Source organism: Neodothiora populina, assembly GCF_041146345.1.
Source record: "Neodothiora populina strain CPC 39397 chromosome Unknown canker_contig_16, whole genome shotgun sequence".
Lineage (NCBI taxonomy): Eukaryota > Fungi > Ascomycota > Dothideomycetes > Dothideales > Dothioraceae > Neodothiora > Neodothiora populina.
The window spans coordinates 405,161-429,334 of record NW_027191409.1 but is presented as its reverse complement, the minus strand read 5'-3'; the positions used below and the strand labels follow the sequence as shown (position 1 = coordinate 429,334).

General features: G+C 51.3%; 8 protein-coding genes across 8 annotated transcripts; 5 read left to right on the top strand and 3 right to left on the bottom strand.

Moving 5' to 3' along the window:
• Positions 1–1,479: 1,479 nt before the first annotated feature.
• AAFC00_003491 (uncharacterized protein) lies at positions 1,480–2,842 on the top strand (the record flags this gene model as incomplete). Its single annotated transcript, XM_069342968.1, has 2 exons — positions 1,480–1,606; positions 1,659–2,842. 2 exons carry the CDS (start codon positions 1,480–1,482, stop codon positions 2,840–2,842), a joined length of 1,311 nt encoding a protein of 436 aa, XP_069200777.1.
• Positions 2,843–2,965: 123 nt separating this feature from the next.
• On the top strand, positions 2,966–3,210 carry AAFC00_003490 (uncharacterized protein; the record flags this gene model as incomplete). The annotated part of the gene is made up of 2 exons (XM_069348455.1): positions 2,966–3,046; positions 3,100–3,210. The coding sequence occupies 2 exons, from the start codon at positions 2,966–2,968 to the stop codon at positions 3,208–3,210; spliced, it is 192 nt and encodes a 63-aa protein (XP_069200776.1).
• Positions 3,211–3,981: 771 nt separating this feature from the next.
• On the bottom strand, positions 3,982–5,115 carry AAFC00_003489 (uncharacterized protein; the record flags this gene model as incomplete). Its single annotated transcript, XM_069342967.1, has 1 exon — positions 3,982–5,115. The coding sequence occupies one exon, from the start codon at positions 5,113–5,115 to the stop codon at positions 3,982–3,984; it is 1,134 nt and encodes a 377-aa protein (XP_069200775.1).
• A 3,540-nt stretch (positions 5,116–8,655) lies between these two features.
• Positions 8,656–9,195, top strand: AAFC00_003488 (uncharacterized protein; the record flags this gene model as incomplete). The annotated part of the gene is made up of 4 exons (XM_069342965.1): positions 8,656–8,769; positions 8,824–8,902; positions 8,956–9,026; positions 9,097–9,195. The coding sequence occupies 4 exons, from the start codon at positions 8,656–8,658 to the stop codon at positions 9,193–9,195; spliced, it is 363 nt and encodes a 120-aa protein (XP_069200774.1).
• Positions 9,196–9,603: 408 nt separating this feature from the next.
• AAFC00_003487 (uncharacterized protein) lies at positions 9,604–10,123 on the bottom strand (the record flags this gene model as incomplete). The annotated part of the gene is made up of 3 exons (XM_069342964.1): positions 9,604–9,858; positions 9,945–10,004; positions 10,076–10,123. The coding sequence occupies 3 exons, from the start codon at positions 10,121–10,123 to the stop codon at positions 9,604–9,606; spliced, it is 363 nt and encodes a 120-aa protein (XP_069200773.1).
• Positions 10,124–17,816: 7,693 nt separating this feature from the next.
• AAFC00_003486 (uncharacterized protein) lies at positions 17,817–19,799 on the top strand (the record flags this gene model as incomplete). Its single annotated transcript, XM_069342963.1, has 1 exon — positions 17,817–19,799. One exon carries the CDS (start codon positions 17,817–17,819, stop codon positions 19,797–19,799), a length of 1,983 nt encoding a protein of 660 aa, XP_069200772.1.
• An 884-nt stretch (positions 19,800–20,683) lies between these two features.
• AAFC00_003485 (uncharacterized protein) lies at positions 20,684–22,020 on the bottom strand (the record flags this gene model as incomplete). The annotated part of the gene is made up of 3 exons (XM_069342962.1): positions 20,684–21,472; positions 21,539–21,874; positions 22,018–22,020. 3 exons carry the CDS (start codon positions 22,018–22,020, stop codon positions 20,684–20,686), a joined length of 1,128 nt encoding a protein of 375 aa, XP_069200771.1.
• A 435-nt stretch (positions 22,021–22,455) lies between these two features.
• AAFC00_003484 (uncharacterized protein) lies at positions 22,456–23,928 on the top strand (the record flags this gene model as incomplete). Its single annotated transcript, XM_069342961.1, has 1 exon — positions 22,456–23,928. The coding sequence occupies one exon, from the start codon at positions 22,456–22,458 to the stop codon at positions 23,926–23,928; it is 1,473 nt and encodes a 490-aa protein (XP_069200770.1).
• Positions 23,929–24,174: the final 246 nt, after the last annotated feature.

The window sequence follows — 24,174 nt, the reverse complement described above, 5'->3', positions numbered from 1 at the left end:
AATGCCTCGATTGTCTTCAAAAGCGCATGCCGTCTGCGAGCCTGGAGGGTATGAGAGAAGGGGGAGTGGTGTGATCTTATGGGAGAGAAGGAAAAGTTGAGTCCTTATCACGCAGGGACACAATGTAACAATCTAGCAGAGATCTTTCAAGGACGGCCCATCTAGACGGAAAGCGAAGAATGCGGAGGAAACTTTCAGGCTTGCGCTAGCCAAGGAGAAAACGAAAAGAAAAGCGATGTCTTCGGCCGCAAGTCGTGCGCGCAGACCTGGCATGGAAGAGAAACAGGAGATACAGCAATCTACGATTTGTTTATGTTTTGGGTGATACTTCGCAGCGTCGCCTGGGATAGCGGTGTTGTACTCAGTTTTCTGTACGTAAACTTCCAAACGGGCTGACGGGTTTGGAGCTCGTGTGCTCTGAGATCTTGTGGAGCGGGTGGTCATCACCGACGGATCCACTTACAACGATGACATGGGTACAGTGCACCAGCTCCTAGGTATTGGCTGGGGATTTGGAGTCTGTGTCGCAGATTGTCGAGACTACTGTACTGGAAACAGTGGCATAACTAATTTAGCCGAGTCGCTTGACAATTGTACTGTAGTAGCACGGTATTGTATACGGTATGCTCATCGATAAAGTAGACTCAACAATCGAGAAGTAGGAAGGAAGCGGTCATTGCGTTCCGAGACTACCTGCCCTTGTGTCCATTTAAAGATTCGGGCAGCGTTCAGCAGCGTTGGACATGTAATCGCAATGTTACATGATGCGCAGGTGACCACGGACGAGGCGCCAGGATTTCTTCATCTTGCAATATAGAGGAATTGGAGATGGTCAAATGAAACACAAGGGGAACCAGGTACGAGTGACTGTCGGAGATACTGTTGGACGGCTGCAAAGCGCTTACTGCGAATTGCGCCTGAGAAAAGCGAAGCGCGGAGGCTGGCCGGCCACCCTTCGAAAGTTAAGGTGCCTCGGGTGCCTTAGCTGTAGTGGATTCTCCCATAAGGTACGCCAAGATGGAATGACGAAGCTGCTCGTTTTTCAGGCAGTAGTGCATTGGTGAGGTGGGTTGGGCGGGCTCTGCATTCTGTCATTTGCCTTGTTCGCTTTATTCTCCTCTAACACCAAAAACAGAGAAAGTCGGAAAGTCTTTCGGATTCACCGCTCTCACACTAACAGTACAGTACTTGCCAACGAGGAGCGATTTTGTCGCCCCTTCCACTTTTACTATCTGTCAAGTCACTCGCGGCGAGACCATGTAAGTTTTGTACTATCTGACTCATTCCCTTGCTGCCTGTCTCATGTCACAGTCGTCAGTGTCGACGGCTGGTTGGCTCTTTGGCGCAACAAAATTGCATCAGCCAACCCCGCCTCGCTAAGCGCTTTCCTACTTGTCTCTGTTGAATTTGCAACTGACACGTCTGTCGTATCTTTTTTGCAGTCTTTAATCGCACCGCTCTACCAGACAATCTCCAGCTATGAGTGACGCGCAGGCGCTGGCCAACGAGGCCGAGAAGAACATCGAAATATGGAAGATCAAAAAGCTCGTCAAGCGCCTCGAACAAGCGCGTGGTAACGGCACCTCCATGATTTCGCTGATTATCCGTACGTTCGCTCCCGTCGTCTCGCCTCGGCCAATATTGACAACATCGTCTAGCTCCCAAGGATCAGATCTCGCGTATCGCTCGTATGTTGGCAGAAGAGTACGGCACTGCGTCCAACATCAAGTCACGTGTGAACCGTCTCTCGGTCTTGTCTGCCATCACTTCTACTCAACAGCGTCTTAAGTTGTACAACAAGGTTCCCCCGAATGGTCTTGTCGTATACTGTGGTGAGATCATCACCTCCGAGGGTAAGGAGAGGAAGATCAACATTGATTTCGAGCCTTTCAAGCCCATCAACACTTCGCTCTACCTCTGCGACAACAAATTCCACACGGAAGCCTTGAGTGAACTTCTCGAGTCCGATCAGGCCTTTGGCTTTATCATCATGGACGGTAATGGAGCCCTGTTCGGTACTCTTTCTGGAAACACTCGTGAGATTCGTCAGAAGTTCTCCGTCGATCTGCCCAAGAAGCACGGACGTGGTGGTCAATCTGCTCTGCGTTTTGCCCGTCTTCGTGAGGAGAAGCGCCACAACTACGTCCGCAAGGTTTCTGAGGTTGCCGTCCAGAACTTCATCACCAACGACAAGATCAACGTTGCCGGTCTCATTCTTGCCGGTTCCGCCGATTTCAAAAACGACCTGAACCAGTCCGATCTGTTCGACCCTCGCCTCGGAAGCAAGGTCATCAAGATTGTCGATGTCTCCTACGGAGGAGAGAACGGCTTCAACCAGGCAATCGAGCTTTCCAGCGAGACTCTGGGAAGCGTCAAGTTCATCCAGGAGAAGAAGCTCATCAACAAGTACTTTGACGAAATTTCCCAGGACACCGGAAAGGTCTGTTATGGTGTCGACGACACCCTCAGGGCCCTCGATGCCGGTGCTGCCGAGACTCTTATTGTCTACGAGAACCTGGAAATCACCCGATGGACCCTCAAGTCTTCCGAGGGCAACGAGGTCATACTGCACACCAACAAGATTCAAGAGGCGGACCGCAGCCAGTTCATGGACAAGGAGTCTGGACAGGAGATGGAGATCGTCGACCAGATGCCTCTGCTCGAGTGGCTCGCGGAGAAATACCGTGACTTTGGTGCCACCCTCGAGTTTGTCACCGATCGCTCTTCCGAGGGCAACCAGTTCGTCAAGGGATTCGGTGGTATCGGTGCCATCCTTCGCTACAAGCTCAACTTCGAGCAACTTGCCGAAGCCGATGAAGAAGACGAGTTCTACGACGATTGACAATCTCAAACCCTCGCTCAATGCGAGGCGACCACAGCAGACCACCTCCCGCCAAGTGATCTGAAGGCGCCCCGCGCACAGCTTTGCGATGAAGCTGTTGCATTTCCGGCGGAGAAGGATGTGATGAAGGAGGAAGTCGGAATGACCGTCAGCCATTACGAGGTTGTCGACTCGCCAGTAAGCCTGACCAAGGAAGATTACCAGGTAAATCGGTTTTCCATCATGATTACTTTTCATCAATGCTAATCTATGCTCAGTCTTCGGTTCCAAGATCGATCGTTGCCCAGAGAGCGCTCGACAAGACCCGCCAAACCTTGACCAGGAAGCCAGCAGCATCGAGTCCTCTCAAAGGCTGTCTTTCAGTTTAGAGTGGCTGGGCAGCGGCGACGACGAGCCACAAAGGAGTTGGCCAGATTGTGCCAGAAAGAACGTCACGGAGGTAGTCAAATATACCCATTTTCGCTACAACCACCGTACAACAGGAATTGTCTCAGCCAAAGCATTTCACCTGGCTTTCTCTCTCATACGGTCCGAACCAGCCTCTCTTTGACTCGTCGAGATCTTGTCAATTCTTTGTCTCCTTTCCTTCTGCAGTGGAGAGTCCACGAAAAAGATCCCAAGGAGGGATGACCGAGAGCAGCTCGAGAGCCGACTCTATTTTCCGTAGTTTCTGCTTTGGTGGCATTTCTTGCGCTCTAGAATGCAAATGACGCCAATGAGTTTGATTTACACAAGTTACCTTGAACTTGTCTGTGCTTGCACTTTCCCAGCTCTTGCATGTCGTTTGCTTGGTTGCTTTTCTTTCTCTCGAACGTATTGTGTTTCCCTTCGGAAGTGTAGTCCTTCCCTTCCCGAACGTGTCGTCTTACCCTCCCAAACATGCCGTCTCTCCATCCAAGGACTCTCAACCTCGAATGCGTCCCGAGTCTCGTGTCGACACACAAGACGCCGAGTATGTGTATGTCAAGGCCACAACGTTGAGTAGAACGGCTGGTCCTGGTTGGAAAGAGTATGAAGGAGGAAAAGGTAAGAGAGACGGTAAGAAAAGAGAAGAGCAGAAAAGAATAGGTCCAGGGGTATCATTTGTATTTACATGGCACAAAAACACACACAGTAAAAAAAAAAAAAGGAACCCTCTCTCACAAACTAGGACCAAAAAGATCCTCGCCCTCCTTCAGACTCGCCTCCCTCGCAAGCCTCCGTTTCTTAGCCAACTGCTCATCCACAACCCCCTCCACAGCCCCACCCCTCTTCGCCTCCTCGTGTCTCCGCACCAGATCCACCGTGCTCGGATCCCTCACGTCCTCGAGCCGTCGCTCGACACTGACCCGCTCGTCCTTGCTCATTATCTGCGTCGCCTTGTCAAAGTCGCGCATCAGCTCCGCGGCGCGCGAGATGGTCTCTAGGATCTGCGGACCAGCAGGGTGTGTCGACGGGACGTGCAGCGAGATGTAAAAATCCAAAAGAGGCGTGTCGGAGAGTTTCAGCGCCGCGAGGTGGATCTGAGGCGGCGTGAAAAGCAGGTAGGCGTCTGTCAGCAAGGCCGCGTTGTCGAGGATTGTGCGCGCGCAAGTGTACGCTGCCCAGGCGCGGGCGACGAGGGCTTTTTCCTCGCCTGGTGACGTCGGGCTCCAGTCCGAGAGACATGAGGGTGTTGGTGCCGCGAGCGATGCCATGTCTCGCTGCAGGTCCCGCGGCGTCTTGCTCGCGGCGATGAACGGCATCGGCTCGAACTTGCCATGTGCCAGACTCTCGAGCTCCATGTAGCTCCCTCGTAGTCCGCGGATAGGCTGGCGCACGTCGAGCGTGAACCGCAGCGCCTGGATGATCTTATACTCCGGCGCGAGGATCTGCTCGGGCTTACTGGAGATGCTGCGGGCGAAGTCGCCGAGCGTCATGTGCACGCCCTCGGTCTTGGACGCGAGAAACAGCACCGACTTATAGATTTCCTTCGGCGGGTACGTGTGCACGCTGTTGGTCAGGTAGAAGCGCTTGAGGTACTGGATCGCGGTGGCCTTGACGTGCGAGGCCCATTTCAGATGCGCTGCCGTCGACGCAATCGTGTCGCAGTAGCGTTGCACTAGTCGCCTCTCTTCGTCGCAGGTCATGAAGGTCGAGGCGTCTTGCTGCGGCAGGTATTGTTTCGCTCGCTCTGTCGCTGCCGTGTTGGTGTTTTGCCGCATGGATTGTAGAGCTTCGGGGCTGAAGGTCCATAGTCTGAATTGTGTTGATGTTCGATAGAGGTCGTCTTCCGAAATGTGGTGGGTCGTCATGGTCGTGGTCGTGGACCGGTGTCGTAGAGTGGTGAATGTCTTTTACGCGGGGGGGATGAATGGCTAGCGAATGGTATGGTTGGTTAGAATGTGAATGGATGGTATGGAGCATGTTGCGGTATAACGCCATGTCCGATAATTAGCATGTGAAGAGGTGGTGGCCTGTGCAGAGTATATCAACCACCTTACCCCTGGTTCAGGCCACAAACATGTAAAAGCTGCTCGTTGTTGGTCGACGACCCCTCGATGAATACTTGATCAGTCTCTAATAAATGGTCGATGAGTCTACAATGAACAGGCGATAAGTCTTTGACGAACAATTAATAAGCCTCTAATGAACAGTCGAAGAGTCTTTAATGAATAGTCAGTGAGTCTCGAGTAAAGAATCAATATCTTCTCGATAAATCGTTATGAGTCTCTATTAACAAGTCTTTGATGAAAATTTGATGAGTATCCAATGAAAGGTTGATAGGTTCCTGATGAAAGGTCAATGAATCGTCCATCAGTCTTGATCGAATAATGAATCAGTCTTTGATGAACATCTAATGAATTCCACATAAGTAGTCGATGAACCCTTGACGAATAGTCGACGAGTTTCTACTGAATACAGGATAAGGCTTCGATGAAAGGTCGTTGAGTTCTTGACGAAAGGTCAAGGACTACTCGGTAAACGGACCATGACTAGAAACAGTTCTTTTGCGGATACGAGAGTGCAGACCACTTGCTGTAGTCCACCCTCCCGCTCCTGTTCGAGTATGGTTTTCTCTTATTTTTTGTACTATTAGATTTAAATGAGTGTAGTGTGCATCATGCTGGGTCGCATCCTTGCCGTAATCCCCCGTCCTTCCCTACACTTGTGACAAGGTAAATCAGAAAAGAAAAACGCCCTGTCAATGCGGAAGATTGAACTGCACCTCTTCATCGACATCAGAGACAAACGCCCTTTGCGCCACGCTAATGCTAGGAAGAGATCATGTCGTCTAACAAATCAGACCGTCATCGAGCTATAAGCAGAAAACTATGGCAAGAAATGACAGAATGCATCCGAATAAATGCATCGGTCCAGTAAAGCAAAACAAAAAATTGTCATTCCGAATCAAGAGCAGAGCTTTGGGCTGTGCCAGTGTATAACGTGGAAAGCCCGGTGCAGAAGAAGACTTGCAAAGAGACAACGTAAGACTCCTTCCAGAGGCGAAATCGCTGCAACCTCGATGCATGCGGTGGACCAGTAAACGCCGAATGGAAAACAACAGAGTTGAGTAGAGCAAGTATGCGGGCTAACCCAACTTGAGGATGTTGCGAAGTTTGGCCTCCATGTCTTTGACGTCCGCTTCTCCAACGGGCTTGTTGTTGGCTTGACGCTGAGACGCGCCGGTCTGGGGCACAGGCGCATAGCTCGGAGGCATTCGAGAAGATGGTGAGGCATAAATCGGATTAGATTGCTGGGGATAGGTGCGCGAGTCTTGGTGAAAGGGGTTAGGACCATGCTGGGACTGAACAGGTGAGAAACTTGAGTTGTTGGCCAGGGACGAAGATCGGACATGCTGGTCCAGATACGCCCGGGGGTCGAAAGGCTGGGGCTGGTTCGAGGCATTCCTGTTCTGTAATGGCGAATCACTGTTGGCAGGTGCGGGTCCGCTGTCTGGCGATCTCGCAGCCTGGAACAAGGGCGAAAGGTTGCGGTTACCATAGTGAAACGGGGACTCGAACCCACTAGCGTTGTTGTGTTGCTGCGGTGTAGAATTGACAAAAGGACTCGCAAGATAAGGCTGAGACGGAGACTCGGTCGGCAAAGCTGGCTGTTGAACAGGCTGCTGGGGCTGTGGTGATGGCGCACTTCGCTGGGATGGCAGCTTCAGAAAGTCCTTGAGAGATTGAGTCGCTGCAGCGGCAGCCGCATCGTTCTGACCTGCTGGCACTGGAGCAGGAGCAGAGGACATGCTCGGGGCGAGAGTGGGTCTCGCAGATGCGAGAGCTGTGGGGCTTTCATTCTGGTCCAGTTCCAGCATGAACATGTCCTTGTTTCCGCCAGTAGGTGTGCGATGAGGCAGGGACGGAGAGTTATGGATGTCGTTCAGCGAAGTAATGCTCTGCTTCTTGGCCTTTTCTTGTCTGTCGGCATTGAAGAACATGTCGAGGGGGGACTTGAGGCTTGACAGTGGTTCCGGAGTCGCACTCGTCGGAGGCGACGGAGAAGCCGACGTCTTCCCAGTCTCATGGTCCAGCCGGGACTGCAGACTGGCGTCGGCAGGCGGTGCAGGGACCGACTTGGACAGGAACTTTGGCATGGGCAGCGAGGATGCGGCGGGTGACTGGTGAAATGCAGCACTAGCGTAGGCCAGACTCTTCGCCGGAGTTGCGAGTTGCGCAGACGAGTCCCTCGAGCCATTCGTCTGTCTGGAGCGCGGAGGCTGTTTGCCCGTCGTTCGGGGGCAGGGAGCTTCGTTGCCGGACGCCGCTCCTCTGTTGTCTCCTTGGCGCTGGCGGTTCTTCTTGGCCTTTGGAGTCTGCGCAGAGACAAGATTTGAGTCGGACTGGACTTCGGCAGTGTGTTGGTTGTTGTTGTTGTTGTTGGAATTGGGAGGCTGTCGCTGACGCGGCGCTCTTGCCTTGCGCTGGGTGGAGGGGCTTTCCGACGCCATGTGAGTCGACGAGTGGCGGGGTCCGCTATCAATATCGAAAGAATGATGATGATGATGCAATGAACCAGGTGAAGCGACGGCTGTTGCTGACATGACCTCTAGCGAGGGTGGATTCGGGTGGAAATGAAGACGTGTTGAAGTTCAAGGAGTTGACTAGTCAGGAGGTCGGGCAGCTGCAGTCGCTGGTTGTGATATTGTCGGAAGGAGCGAGTCGGATGGAGGCTGATGTGGGGTATGCGAGGAGCTGGAGACGAATGATGAAGAATTAACGGAGGTTTCAGTCTGCATATCCGGTGTGAGAAGTGTGAGTTGGAGCAAAAGGAGCAAGGAAGGTGCCACTACAAGTACTGTACTGTACTGTACTGTACTGTACTGTACTGTACTGTGCCTTGGGTTAGCTTCAGTTGTAATATAAAGGGTAAAGTCACTCGACTGTGGCTGAGGAGCGCCAGACTGCGTACTTCTTCTCATTACACACCACAAGTACAAGTATTACCTCGCGGCCAGTGCAGCAGCCGCGTTTCGTCATTCGTTAACCTACGTTGAACTTGAACTTGAACTTGTACGTATCCGGCGAATCAGCATCCGTTCTGAGCCTCATCCATCCACTCCATCCACTCCATCCATTCCAGTCTGATGCCAAGACTACTCCGACCTGTTATCGATTAGGAGCAAGGTGAGGGCAGTCTTCCCCGGAGCGGCGTCAGAGTGGATTATACCTGACAATACCTACTGTACCTTCCTCAGAGCTGCCGTGAGAAACACTGATCAGGCAACTTGCTCTTACATACCTTATGCTTCGCTACTAGACAACCACCAAGCTTGATTTACATCTCGTACCAGCCATTCGCCTTCCTCTCTGACTCCTCTCTTGTTACCGCCACTACATCACCAAAAAATGGCCGACATCGACATGGCCGATGCAGCAGCTGCCCCTCCCAAGGCAGTCAAGACCTCCAAGCCCGCTCCCAGCGGTGATGCAGAGGGCAAGAAGAGGTTCGAAGTCAAGAAGGTAACTTGCCCCCTTCCGTCTTTCGACACCAAAGTCATTCTGACAGCGAGCTAGTGGAACGCCGTCGCACTCTGGGCTTGGGACATCGTCGTCGACAACTGCGCCATCTGCCGTAACCACATCATGGATCTATGTATGTTACTGCTACCGAATTCGAACATGCCGACTCTGATACATCTACAACAGGCATCGACTGCCAGGCCAACCAAGCTTCTGCCACGAGCGAAGAATGCACAGTAGCATGGGGAATCTGCAACGTGAGTGCATTCTTGAAGCATCATGAGACACAGCTCCACGACCACTACTGACATGTCTCGTTGCTCATAGCACGCCTTCCATTTCCACTGCATCTCCCGATGGCTCAAGACCCGTCACGTCTGTCCTCTCGACAACCGAGACTGGGAGTTCCAAAAGTACGGACGATAGATCTCTTTGTCTCTGCGTGTCCCGTACGCGACCAGACTATATGCGCGAGGCTACCGCTCGTTTGACACGCAGCCCTGTTTTTTTTTTCTTTTTGCATGCATGGCGTTATAAGGGGGTTGGCGTCGCGGGTTTCCCATCACACGCGCGAGATGACGCCTCGAGCTTTCACGAAGATGAATAGTACAGGGCAGGGGGCTATCGCCCTCGAAGGACAGGGGCATGATGGTCCCCGTACGAGCATGATACGTGCCCCAGGTATCAAATAGCGAGAATGAACCCAATCTACAAACAAACGTCTCGGTCTGCAGTAACACCCAAAGTGTCAGAACCTGTCTCTATCCTCTGCTCGCACCTCCACTGCCGCCCATCGACACCACCCCCCATCTTTTCCGCAGCCCCATGAAACAATCACTGGACCTTCTTCCCATCAACCGTAATCTCAATCCCCTCCAACCCTTGGCCCCTCGTATACCCACCATAATCCCCCGCCGCCGACGATGACGACACGGGCGCATTCCTCGCGGGCAACCACTGCAGCGGGTTCCTGTTATAAAACGGCCATGGCGGCACGCAGACGACGAACGTCAGCGCCGTGCCGCCCAGGCCAATCCACAGCGTATTCTGTATATTCTGCGTCACGAAGCCGACGACGAAGGCGAGGAACTGTGTATTTGTCTCTTAGAGGATTTGTGGTTCTTTGATTTTTGCTCTTTTTGGTGGGAAAAGGGGATGATGGCAGGAAGACTTACGCCTGCTGCTGAGAGGAGCAGCGTTGATAGTGTGTCTACCAGTCGTTGCCCTTCGTAGTCCTGTGTGGATTATTGCATTAGTATGTTGACGACTCCTTGCTGAGGGCTGGCTGATCATAGGAGTCTCCTACTATTTGTCCTTCCCATACTGAGCGGGCTTGTTCGAGTAGTGCGTCCATTTTTTTCTTTTCTCTTGTGGATTATGCAGTATAGTCGTGTTGATGTCGTTGCTAATGTTGTTGTGCATTGGTGTGCGTCCTGCTTTCCTTTCACATGCAATAGCTTAGGTGGTGCTTAAGGTAAGGGTACCTGGGGATCAACTCAGGGTTATAGGCTGCCAAGAAGTCGGGGTCATACCTTGGAAAGGCTGGAGACACAATTGACTACATCTAGAGTTCGACTACATAGAATCCTGTACGAAAGGAAATTGTTTTCATTCATGGACTATCCATTGGGTAGTCACCGATCGTTTACTGGAGGGTCAAAATCCATTCATGGAGGAGTCATTGACTGCTCATCCGAATTCATCAACTATTCGTCAGGATCTCGTTGACTGCTCACTAGGAACTCATTGCCTCTTCACTAGAAGACCTGATGCTTGACACGATGTTTGACCCGACAGCAAATCTGACCTTCGAACCGAATGTCTTTCTATCTGATATATACACATGGCTTCAATCTTCCTCTTCCGTAGCCTCTGCGTTGATCTGAGCGCGAGACTTGAGCTTCCGTCTTGTCGGCTTGCTCATCTCGACCTCGACATCGTCAGCTATCATGGGAGTCTCGTCGCTTGATGCTTGTGTTGCCTTCTGTCCGTTGTTGCAAGGCACAATTGCAAACATTGTGTCAACACGGAGCTGTGAGGTTCTACCTCGCTTAAACTTTGCTGGTGTGGCCGTCTCTGGACCCAGCTCGCGCTCGGCGTCAACAACTGCTGCTTGAGCTTCGTTCGCTGCTGTTGCAGTCTGCTCTTTCGCCGCATTCTCCGCAGCGATCTGTGCTGGAATTCGTTCCATGCCCTTAGCCTTCACAGGCCTGACCTGTCTAGCTGTTGTATTGACAATCACTGCCTGCATCTTCTTTTCTTCTGCAGCTTGGGCGAGAGCTGCGTTATCCGCCGCGATCGGTGCTGGTGTCCGTCTGATCCTTCTTGGCCTTCTGAGCTGTATTTCTTCGGCTATGTCGAACGCCCTCTCCTCAGGCAACATCTTGGAGAGACGTTCCTCAAGCCGTCGATCCTTTTTGCCGTTTGTAGCTGCGTTGTGAGTAGGTCATATTGTTCCATTCTGCCAACTCCTTCTCCGATATGTCTTCTATGCAAGAAATAACTTTGTTTCGGGCATGGACTATTCATGACGAAGTCATTGGCTATTCATCGAGAATTCATTGACTATTCATCCATAATTCATTCACTGTTCAATCAAAATTCATCGACTCTTCATCCAGACTTCATTGAGATCGTGCTGTCTCGAGTGAGGGCTGCGAACTCTGTGTTTAATCTGGGCCCGGGTCCCGCGGGTCCTCTTCCCCTTTGCCGGCTTGGTCGTGTGCACCTCGAGCCTTTCTGTGATGGCAGCAGGCACCCCGGACAAAGCCTCAGCAGCTGCTTGGGCCGCCTTGTCGGCTGCTTCTTTAGAGAAAGTTGCATTGTCTGCATCGATTTGTGCTCAACTCCTGCGGTGATGATATCATCCTAGGCTTTCCCAGCCTGATCTGCTCTGCCTTATCAAATGCTCTCTCTTCTAGGGTCACCTTGGCACGTCGCGCCTCAAGATGTCTCTCTTGGTATCGTTCATCATTCCTCGCCGAATGGGACATGCCCTTCCACTCTGCCAATTTTGTCTCGGACATGTCTTTGACACGCTCTTTGCCTGCTTTCACCTTACTACCTCTGTCATTTCGTCTTCGATCTTTGCAGCTTTGGCAGACCCATTGACCATCCTGATGGTCGTATACAGGCTGGATCGGATTGGAGCAATCCTTAACTTCGCAAAGTCCTTCCTCAGGCTGTGGGCGATCAACTCCCTTACGAGCAGCTTCCAAGCTCAACGGTCGTGGCACGCCATGTCGGCGCCTATAAACATAGCAATTGGAGCAGGAAACACTATCGCATGGACGATCTTTCGATGTCCAGTAACAGTTGTTGTCCCCACCTGTCTTACCGCAACGACTGCAAACACGAGATAAGTTCTCGTCCTGTCTTACTCCCTAAGATATCGACCAGGTCGAATTAAGTGCCTTCCATGTCGGTTTTGCCAGGTCGGATGGAATTGCACACCTCTGAAACATGTAAGTTTCTTGATTAGGACTATACCAAACCCGCTTCTTTCTCTGCTGCAACGATCTGTGCTTGGATTCTTTCCGTTCACTTAGCGTTCACTGGTTTGTCTTGTTCAAGGGTGTATCACAAATCGTAGTAAATAAGTCCATCAACGGCAATGTATCTCTTCTCGTCTTCTGCAAGCACAAAATGCGATGACTGCACTTGCCTGCATCATGCTGGCACTTGACGTCGAGGTAGAAAGGGGAGCTGCATTGCCGGCGTTGGTCTGCACTCCGCTTCTTTGCTTTCTTCTGAGTGTTCTTAGCCTGGCCTCCTCTGCTTCAGCGACAGCTCTCTCCTCGGTTGTCTTTCTGTCCTTATAGACCTCAGGCTGCTGCGAGAAGGACTTTTTGTAGTTAAAAGAGAACCGCCGCGAGTACTGTCCACGTCACCACAGATGAGAGGGCACACGTACTCGACAGGCACACGATAAACTTCTCCTGCATCTCATGGAAGTTGGCGATTATAATATATCACCATGCCTCGCTTCAGCTGTGCCGATGCCTCTCTGCATGAGATTGAGATGGTGGTTCGTTCTGTGCCTGCTTGTCTGCTTCCAACAGTCGTGACCGTCCCCTGTTTTCGTGTCCACACATGGCAACTGCTGCACAGAAAGGTGTCAGGTCACTATATCAACGTAACATCCACACATCTTGAGCTTGGTCTGCGGCTGTCGTGGCAATAAGAGCAAATTCTTGGGTTTTGAACCCAGCTTTCCTGAGTATGACCTTGGTGCTACGTGACTTCGAGCACTGGTGCGAATCAAGTGCTCGAAGGCTCTTGAGCAGCCGCGAGAGCCAATTCAGAAAGATACACTATCGTGCCTCGCTTCGGCTGCTACTCTCCAGGGGTCGCCATTGTCGAGAAATCCACATTTCTTATGGTCGAGTCGGGTAAGTGCCTCTCTGACTTCATGAATTCTCCGCGTTTGTCGATAGGTGAAAATTCATGGTGTAATTGGGAAGTGTTGGTTTCGAGCTGATCCTACTTGTGTGTCTTTGTCTTTATGAGTCGATCTGAATTCATTCAGTGAACTTCGTGAACACCAGCGGCAGCTACACAGTCACAATGATACGGCGCACTGTGTCATCATTATAGCAGTATACCATAGCTCGCTATATCGTAATTTTCGACGCAGACGGAGAAGAAAATACCATGATGCTATCGTCAGAAGCTAGACAGTGATGTTGTGGACAAGGGAACCAGGGTTACCCTCAAGTCAGGTGCCAAGACCTCAGACATAACAAGGAAACAAAAAAAATCTCCGCTCCCGGAATCGAACCAGGGACCTTCCGATAACAACGTTATGCTTAATCTCTGGTGAACCAAGAGACGACTTCAATTACAGTCGGACGCGATAACCAACTACACCAAGCAGAGGTCGTTGATATTTCGTGGCAGTGGCATGGTATATATCTATTGCTCGTTTTTTTGACAACAGATCGAGCCCGCTCCCTGGGCTTAGACCTCATATGTCCAGCTACTTCATTATTACCATAAGTTCCTCGCCCGACACGCACGATGAGTGAGCAGCTGCTGCCAGCTAATGCGATACCAAGAATGCTCGACAAAAATGGAGCAGCATAGCAATATAATATGGATTGAATCAGCAAATTGCATAAACAACAAATGACCTAGCAGTATCCAACACGCCTATCAGCTCAGAGCATATGGCGCTCACGTCACAACCCACAGCAGGAGTGCTAGAAGCACCTAGCCGTATTGATACAACGACTACTCCGTATAGACCACAGAAATTTGCATGCTGAGTCCTGCTTAGCAAAATCAAAGACAATCTCAGCCCCGGCACCTCTCCACTTTATCTTCCAGCACCATCTCCAATTCTTCCTTCAGAAACCGTCGGTCTGACTAACGACGAGGCCGACATCATAGGCAACGTCAACATGACCTCCCTAGCCAGCGCGGTGACTATATCCCATAGTAGCGGAGAAGGAATCAGAAGCAGCTGAAGCAAAGCATAGTACCATATTATATTGTGTTGTTTTCATGAGATGTTGCAAAGGATCATCACGTGCCTGTCAGCTGTGCTTCCCTCTTCGTTGGCTCGGGCTTATTCGATTCACCAACAATCAATCCCTCGAAGAATAGCTATTGGCTTGAACAGCATCTGAAGTAGGTCACTGAAACATACCATATCACTTTACAACTCTGAGATGTAGCCAGGGAGGTGTTGCGTGCCTGGATCCCGTGCTTTGTCTAGTAGCCCGAGTCATTTGTCTTTCCACAGCAAATCTCTTACAACTATCTTATGTTCAAAAACGCTGCTGAAGCAAGGCGTAGTACTGTGTTGTGCGAAAAGGACATCATGAGATGCTGCAGTTGGGAGGTACTACGTGCCCGTCGACGATGTGTACTGGTTCTGGCATACCTACATGAGATCTCCAGATACTATAAGCAGCCTTATAAGATTCATGAGGCGAGTCACGATGCTATAGAATGTCAGACTTGTTGTAGAAGATATGAGAAAGATTGTTCTTCTGCCTGTTCATATGCGCATGTGCTTTGAGTGTCTGGTAGGCCGGGTACAAGTGAGACCGGAGAGAGGGAGCACAGCACGTGACCTAAGCGAGCCGTCTCAGAGAAGGCCCGAATCATCCTGGTCAGTTGGAAAATCTTGCACACATTTACGTAAGAACTTGCTTTTCTACCGGTGCATCTGGAGCACACTGAGTGTCAAAATGTGTAGCAGTGGAGACCGTAGTGGCCTATCAAAGGCTTTATGCGCGGCAAGGGTGGGCCGTGGTGGAAATTTTTCGTCCCAAAGTCCATCCCTTCTGGCCACCCCTTCTCCCACCACCTGGTATATAAGCCTGCTCTCCCTCGCCCTCCTCTTAATCTCACCAGTCGACTTTACTTCATAGAATCATTTTCTAAAGTTAGCGACCTTATCTGAACTCTTCACAAGAGCCACAGAACTCCAACCTGGCTGATGAGAGATATCCCCGATACCCAAGAGTGATGCCGATTTTTTACTTTCAATCGCTGGAAGTGGTGATGATCTCGACCTTTTCGAGTGTCTGGCTTCGTGTCGGCTTGACTGGGTGGGTGTTGTGGGACTTCTGACAGGCTGCCACTTCATCTCTTTTTTCATCGATATCTGGTCTGTGAGAGGGCCTGGTTTTGAAGAAGAAAATCATCGTTACACAAATGATACGAGGTACTTGAGGCTTCAGAGCTTGCCAAATCGCGTAATTCAATTGCACTCAGTTATGTCTAATTGCATGTGATTGCTGGAATGATGTGCATCGAGTGTATGCATAGAAATAACGCCTACACCATGTTATTGCTTCACCAGCGCTGTGGAATCTCTACTTCCTCATTCGAATGACGTGATGAGTTATTTCCACTGGTCACATCTCACGTAGCATGCGCCGAATATACCAATTGAGTGAAAAATGAACGAAAAAGACAGCCTTGATCAGCATTGATACGGATATCGCTAGCTACAAAAAAACACAAACATCCACAAAAGGAGATTATTACTGCCCTCTGACAGAGTCGAACTGGCGACCTCGGCATTGCGTATATGGGATACTAGTGCCGCGCTCTACCAACTGAGCTAAGAGGGCTTGATGTTTTGTCTCGAATTGGATAAGTAGATATCCATCAAAACAATACCGTCCATGCCAAAAAGGAGATGGGCCTCTTCAACGATCAGAAGGCAAAACATGATTCCGCCCGGGTTCGAACCGGGGACCGCCTGTGGACAAGAGAAAATACTTGTTAGACAGAAGTGATAACCAACTACACCACAGAACCTTGTTAGGACCTGTGCTTGCATGGGAAGTATATGTCCAGAAAGACTTTGCAACCCAGCAGGACGGTCCAGATCTCGTGTGCAGCCGCTCGCATCAATCGGACGGATTGCCTTGCGCTAGACTCGATCAGATTCCATGGATATTGTCGAGCTATGTTGCACTCTGCAAGCTGTGAAGCCCAGCACAACAATCTTTGTGCACTATACTTGTGCCCATTCCATCTAAAGTGGAGACGACACGAGCAAATCTTCCCACTCCTGGTGGAGGCTTAGCTGTGGATGGCCTGACTGCACAGAGTGTTATTCCTGGCGAGGCGTGTGGTCATACAGTCTCTGGGTCGGATAAGACACGATGTGTGTACACAAAGCAGGAGTTGGTGAGTCTTCATTAGATCGACATGCGTTGCTCACATGATCTGTGAATGCAACAAATGTATCGATGATAACACCTCTGCTGTACAGCTGCAGGTCTGCTGGATGATACTGTAGATTTCTCGAGAAAGGCATGCGCGAAATGTCACTCACGCTGCCTGGGACTGTGCATAGTGGTTTGGGTTGCTGTGTCCAGACTAGTGTCAGAGAAAGGGCCAGACGCGAAAGCCGCTAAATCGACGCTACAGATGCTTGTCATGATCTCATGCAGCGAAAAGAATGCAAGGATATGACTGCAGGTACACAAGATGCATAGTGAAAATAATTATCGCAGGCGTTGCGATAATGCATGTGCCATGTGTGACATGGGTGCGAAAGAACAGAAAATAAAAAGCAGGCCGAGTGTCTAGACACAACAGCAACGAATAAGATGACAAGGAACCCCCCCATGTGCCGGACAGACGAGCAGACTTTCAGACACGATGCAGATTTATTGGCTGTGGATAATTGCTTTGCGCGTGCACGCTTTGCCCCTCGGCCGCCCTCCTTTCGCTGTTTCTTTCCCCTAAGGTACGGAACAGCCATTATTGGGGCTTGGCGGGAAACAGCGGCAGCACCTTCCAGGTTAGCAGCAAAGAAAGCCTTGGAAAGCCTTGACCTTGACGTGACATGGACAAACGTCTGTCTGAAAGTCGTCGCTGCCCTTCTCTCTTTCTTGTTTCTTATTACCAGCCATCTGGCTTATGACATCCAGTCACAACCTCAATTTTCACCCCTCGCTTGAAAGCTCATTGAAACAAGACCTTCCCTATATAGACCTTTCAGCCGTCCGCCCCTGAGAAAATAGTGACTACCTGCATCATACCTGGATTCTCCTCCTAGTCTGGCAGCAGGTTCAGGTGCGCCACTAACACAGCAGCTCTACTCTCAATAGAACCTCAACCGCCGTTTCGGCGCCTTCAAGCTGGATACCACCAAGTTGGCGGTCATCAACTCCTCCCACTCCTCCTCCTCCCGCCCCCTCCTCGGCCCAAAGAGGGTCGTCTGCGGAGGCGACACTAGGCCTCCATAACTGCCCTTTGGCAGTGCATCATCGCATCAACCTGCTTGCAGCAGAGAGAAGACACATCATCATAGACACCATCTTACGGAAGTAAGGGGGTAGACTGGCGATTAAATCCCACAAAGGGTACCCATCGGCTTAGTGTAGGGCCGCACCCTGCGCGAAGCCGTCGTTCAAGTTGAGCGCCATCCAGTGGTGAGCGCGTGCGCGCCGCTCACCTCTCGCTATTCCCAAAAGCGCCTATCTATCCGCTCATTGCAGTGTAAGGAGGATAAGGGTTCGGATACATCCAACAGGACTTAATATTACAGTAAACAAGACAATACCAAAACAAAAATGACCGATACTCCAAGGTCCGGATCTCGTACGAGGTTCAGCACTCCTGTGTCTGACCTTGATGACCACCGATTCCAGGAAGAGTCTTTGCCGCGGGTCGAGCACCGCACGGGCTCGCGACGTGGTACCTTTACCAGCATGACCGAGACTCGCCCCGATATGGCAGCGCTCAATGCGCAACTCGAGATGGGTCACGGCAGCATCGCGAGAGATTTCGAACAGACGGCCGCCGTGATCGAGGATGACCAGATCACCACTCAGTCCGAACAAGGCACCGAGCCGTGGAGACGTATTTCGCTCAGCGCGCCTATCGGACGCAAAGGAACTCTTAAGAGGCACGACCGTGAGCGCCAGAACAGCTACCAGGATCCAGATGCGCAGCCCAGTAGAAGCCGCGATACTTCTCGCTCGCGCTCTACTTCCCCGCCCAACTCGGTCGACGCTTTTGCCCCTCCCCAGCGTCGCCGTCGCGCAGGCACGGTTACCAGTCAACCATCTGTGACCAATCTGACTCTCCAGCGTACAGTCTCTAACAGTACTCATCCCCGGGGGCGTCGACCTACTTTCAGCGAGGTCAAGTCTACCCACACTGTTGAGAGCCGACGTAGCTCTGTGGAGGATGATGTTTGCTTTCCTCCGGACAGAGATGCCAGCAAAACCTACACGATTGACTATGAGGAACTCGAGGAGTTTGTGGCCGAAACTCACGATAGGACTCCTTGCCCCCATCCGTTCTCTCAGCAACTCAGTAGAAGTACCCCATCGGAGGTTAAGATCTTCAACGACCTCAGGCCTACCAAGACCAACTCCAGCTTCCTGAGCCTCGGACACGGATCGTCCAGCGAAGAAAAGATTGATGAGAAGGTCGAGGCTCAGCAGGCAGGCGAGACCGACGCTCATCGCCTTGCCGGCATCCCCGAGAACTTTAATAGATTCACCTTCTTCAGTTCGGAAGCAGACGACACGGTTCACGCCTCTGAACTCGGTGATTTACTGATGCCTGGCGAGACATTCCGTGACTTGTTCGAGCTTGGCCCAGACGGGGGTGTCTGGTGGCTTGATATGCTCAATCCATCAGAGGAAGAGGTCTTTGCCATTTGCAAGGCATTTGGCGTCCATCCTTTGACTCGCGAGGATATCACGACCCAGGAAACGCGCGAGAAAGTTGAGCTTTTCCGTTCTTATTACTTTGTCTGTTTCAGATCCTTCTACCAGGAAGACAAGACCAGCGAATTGTTCATGGAACCCATCAACGTTTATGCTGTCGTGTTCCGTGAGGGTCTTTTGACCTTTACCTTCTGCGCCAACCCTCACGCGGCCAATGTACGCAAACGTATCGGTCGTCTCAGAGATTATGTCAATCTTTCCTCGGACTGGATTTGTTATGCGTTGATCGATGACATCGTCGACGCATTCGGACCCGTGCTCCGCGACGTCGAAATCGAAGCCGACGCAATCGAAGACCAAGTATTCGTCGCACGCTTCGAGGACTCTCGGCAGATCCTCCGCCAGATCTCAGAATGCAGGAAGAAAGTCATGTCGCTCCTGCGGCTGCTGGGAGGCAAGGCCGATGTCATCAAAGGATTCGCCAAAAGATGCAACGATCAATACAGCATGGCGCCGCGCGGAGACGTGGGTCTTTATCTGTCTGACGTGCAAGACCACGTCGTCACAATGATGTCCAACCTGTCGCATTTCGAAAAGATGAACTCGCGCAGTCACTCCAACTACCTCGCGCAAATCTCCGTCGACAACATCACCCAGGGCAACAAAGCCAACAGTCTCCTGTCCAAAGTCACCGTGTTGGCGACCATTCTGGTGCCGCTGAACCTCGTGACTGGTCTGTTCGGTATGAATGTCCGTGTGCCGGGCATGGACGCAGGTAATCTGGGGTGGTGGTTTGGCATTCTTGGTTTCATGATTCTATTCGTCTGTGTTTGTTTTCTGACGGCTATGAGGATGGGATTACTCCGGAGGGATTGATTTTCTCGTTCATCGCATGCGTTATTTGCCTGATTGTTTGTTCTCTTCGCTCGTCCATTGTCGTTGTTCTTCCATTCCCCTTATTGTTTAAATGGTACATATGCGCATCGTAAATCTTCATCGTTCTTCTATTGTTCACTTCTTTCATCACTGCTCCTTCTAGTATTACTTTACATCCCCAATTTCTTTAATGTCCATGTCGGCCGATAAGTCACAGCTAGGAAAGGAAAGTAGAAAAGCAGGAAAGGAGAGGAAGGCAGGTAAACAGAAATAGACGAATATAAATAGTTGTGAAATGGTGATACTTGTTCTAATTCATCATACTTGTACCGTTGCATCTACATCCAAGCAAGCAAGCCCTTTTTGCAGTATACCACGCAACCCTGCCGCGCCCTTGGGTTTTGCTAGCCTCTCCTGCAAGAGTAATTCAGGACATGGGGACTTTCACTGAAAGGGGACGAGCGTTGGTTTCATTCGACTTGATGATTCAGAGATTATGTCTACAGTGCCTTTATTTTCTCAACTTCCACTTTCTACGCACCAAGCAACAGACCAGACGAGAAGAGAGAGAGAGAGAGAGAGAGGAGAGAGAGAGAGAGAGAGAGAGAGAGAGAGAGAGAGAGAGAGAGAAGCAAGCAACGCCATGGGAAAATGCATCATTTGCGCCTGTCTTTGTCGATGATGATATAGAATGTTTTCTCGGTATGCATTGACCGATTTCAATTTTGTATGATGAGACTACACCAGAAAGATACCAGGAAACGCCGTTGTTACTCCCTTTGCGCCTTCCTCCGATCATGATGATCATGTGATATTTATTGAATGCAGGAGCGAAACAGCAATGGGAAGAAAAAAATAGAGAAAGAAGAGAAACAAAAATTCTCTCACTTCCCATCACCCTTCTTCTTCCTCAACGTCTGGCCTTCGCCGGAGAAATGCACGCTCTCTTTTTGTTCTGCGTTCTCGTCCTTTTTGCTGGGCTTGGGCTTGATCTCGTAGCCGAAGAACAGCTTGTTGGGCGGTAATCTCAGCGGCTGAGGCCCGTTTCTTCTCTTGCTTGATGTCTTTGCCGAAGGGCCGATATTCACGCTCTGGCCGGCTACGGGCGTGCCTGATGATACTGGGGTTCCGGGAGCCGGAGAGGCTGTCTTGCTGCCGCCCTTTTTGGCAACGAGTCTGTGGCCTGCCGTGGTGAAGTGCGAGGCGGCGTAGGCATGGCCTGTGGCTGCTTGGGAACTGCTGGGTTTGATCGAGTCGTAGTTGATGGATTGTGCCATTGTACCCTGGCCTCCGTGCATTACTCCTCCCATGCCTCCGACGGACCTGGGGGTGCTCGTCCCGCTCACTCGCTCTGGCTCTTTGTAGCCTACGGGCGTGGCGAAGTCGACTGAGAGATCTGTTTCTTGCACACTGATTGCACGTTTGACGCCGTCGTCGGGTTTGACTTCGAGGACGGCGATTTCGTAGACGTGGTCGTTGTAGCTGAAAGTGAAAACATCGCCGACGGTGAGGCAGGAGTAGGAGCGGAAGACGTTCTCGAGCACGGCCTTGGGGTCGGAAATGTCGAGAAAGTCGGGGGATTGGGGCTGGAGTTTGATGAAGTTGCCGGGGGACAGATCGGTAGACTTGACTTGCAGGAGGTCGCCAGGCTCTATGGAGAGGATCTGCATGAGCTGTACAAAGGAAAAGTCGTCGGGTCAGTGGAAAGCACGAAACACAAAAGGCAAAGAGCGTCCTACCCAGAACGGCAGGTAACATCGACCTTCCTCGGCGATGAACTCCAAGACACCACTATGCGTCTTCTTGGGCTGACCGTCTTCATTCGTGACACTCCCGTTGATGAGCTCAAACAGCATGGGATAGGAAATGTGTAGCGTGGTGAGTTTGTCGAGAGCGGAAGCGGGCAGGAAGATCTTGCCACCGTGGTTGGCGGCATCACGCTCGGGACCGGGCATCATGGCGACAGGATAGCAGCGGTAATACTCGTCGAAGCGGCGTGCTCTGCCGCCGCGCGACATCATGGCCCGTTGATACATGCCCATGGGATCCTCATCGTAGAAGGCGTTTGGTCGGTACTGTGGACATGGGGTGCGTGTGTAAGCAAGCAAGCAAGCAAGCAAGCAAGCAAGCAAGCGTGAACGCAGGTGGTGGGAATTGGTTGTATCTCTTTCGTGATGATCTTGGATGAGAAGAGAAATAGAGGGGGATTTGATCATACCATTATTGCAGCAGAAGTGTGAAGTGACAATTTAGACACAAGATGCTGCTTTGTTATAGGCAGCTAGCTAGCTAAGATAGCTTTTCTGAGCAGGTTGTTCTGTTGTGGTTCCTTCCTCGACTTGTTCTAAAGTAGGTGAGATTATCAGAAAGGTGAGGACAAAAGGGGTTGTTATGGCAGTAGAGGGTGAGTGAGTGACTGATTGACAGACATAGATAGACTGATATAGATTGATTGATAGAGTGTTATAAATCCAGCGTCACAAGCAATGACGAATGACGAATGTGAAGCTCCCGCCTCCGCAGAAAGAGAGAAGCTCCCGCCAAAGGCAAAACATATAATGGAATCCACGCTACCCATTCTCTCTTCAATAACCTCAGTCGCCCACCTCGCCCATACCTTTCCTTTAAATCTTGTATGGCGTGAATCAGACCAAAAATGACAGGCAAACGACACGCCGAGGCGCACGCCCGCTACCAACCAGACTCGTCGAGCTCCATTAAGAAACCGCGATTCGACTACCGCAATCCCTCCACCCTAGCACCCGATGCGTCAGAGGAAGATGCCATTCTAGAGCTGGACGAGATTGGCAAAGGAGGCCAGCAGACCAAGCGCAATGCCGTCAAGCTAGACGGGTACGACACAGACAGCAGCGAAGAGAACTTTGACACAAGAGCAGAAGAGAAAGCCCGCCTAGCCAAGCAGAGCACAGCACCTGCGGCGGCGAGTAAAGATGAGGAAGAACTGGACATGTTCGCCGACATGGATGAAGGCCAGGCAGGTGGCGCACAAGGCGACGGTGACGACGACGAAGAAGTGTCACGAGAGGGCAAGAAAGGCAGCAAGAAAGCAGTGCGGTTCATGGAGATCAACGAAATCGAGGGCCAGGTCCACTCTTCCAAGTCCGGCGGCCATGTTTCCGCCGACTTTAACCTCATCAACCATCTGGACAAGGGCAAGCAAAGAGAAGACGTCTCCGGCGAGAGCAGCAGCGAATCCGGCGACGACGAAGAAAGAGACCGACTGGACACTCTCGAAGTCGACGACGACCGAGACGCCGCCGAGCTGGGCGCCGGCAGCAAGAAGAAACACGCCCCGAAACTCGACGCCTTCAATATGGAGCAGGAAGGGCAAGAAGGTAGATTCGACGAGTCCGGCAACTTCATCCGCAAAGCCGCCGATCCAGACGCCGTCCACGATGCCTGGATGGACGGACTCGGCAAGAAGGACATGAAGAAGGCGCGAGAAGCGCAAGAGAAGCGCGACGCCCTACGCAGGGAGAAACTCGCCGCCGACGACGCCTTGCTCAATTCCGACCTCCTCAGCACCCTCATCTCTCACCTCGAAGTCGGAGAAACCGTGCTGGAAGCCCTGCAACGCCTACAGTCCCAAGCCAAACCAAAAGCCAAGCCCAAAAAGGTCCCGAAATGGAAACAAAAGAAGCAACAAAAGACAAACGACGACAACGACACAATGGACATTGACGGCACCGAAACAAAGGAAGAACAAAAAGAAGACCCCGCCGAAACCCGCAGAAAAGCAATCGTAGAAGAAATCACCGGTGCCGCCGACGCCCTCTTCTCGCGCGACCAACAGGACATATACGACAAGGAAAGAGAAGTCCTTATGCGCGCATACAAGCGCGAAACGGGCGACGACTGGGTTCCTTCCGCTTCTGCCTCAGAACCCATTGCTACTTCTGATGATCATAACAATAACCGCACAAATGATCAACCAGAAGCTCAATGGGAATATAGATGGGCCGACGGTCGTGATCCGGAAGGCAAGTCTTATGGCTCCTATGATGCTCAAACCATGCGCGCGTGGAACGACGCCGGCTACTTTGGTCAGGGAGTCGAGTTCAGACGTGTTGGCGAGGATGCGTGGCGGAGCGAAGTCGAGTTCTTATAGCTGCGGGAGAAACGAAAGTAAAAGAAAGAAAATGCATGTATATATAGTGCGGAGAATTGATACCCCCCATCTACGTTCGAAGAAGTCCAAGTTGGAGAAACAAAGATGTAGTAGGGATTCATTTGTGATTTCGTTCATTCTATTACTCCTGCAACAGAATCAAGAAAGGAAGGTGGGGAGAACTTTCTGCATCCATGTATCCTCATGCGAATCTTGAACCACCAATACCACCATCACCGCGCTCGG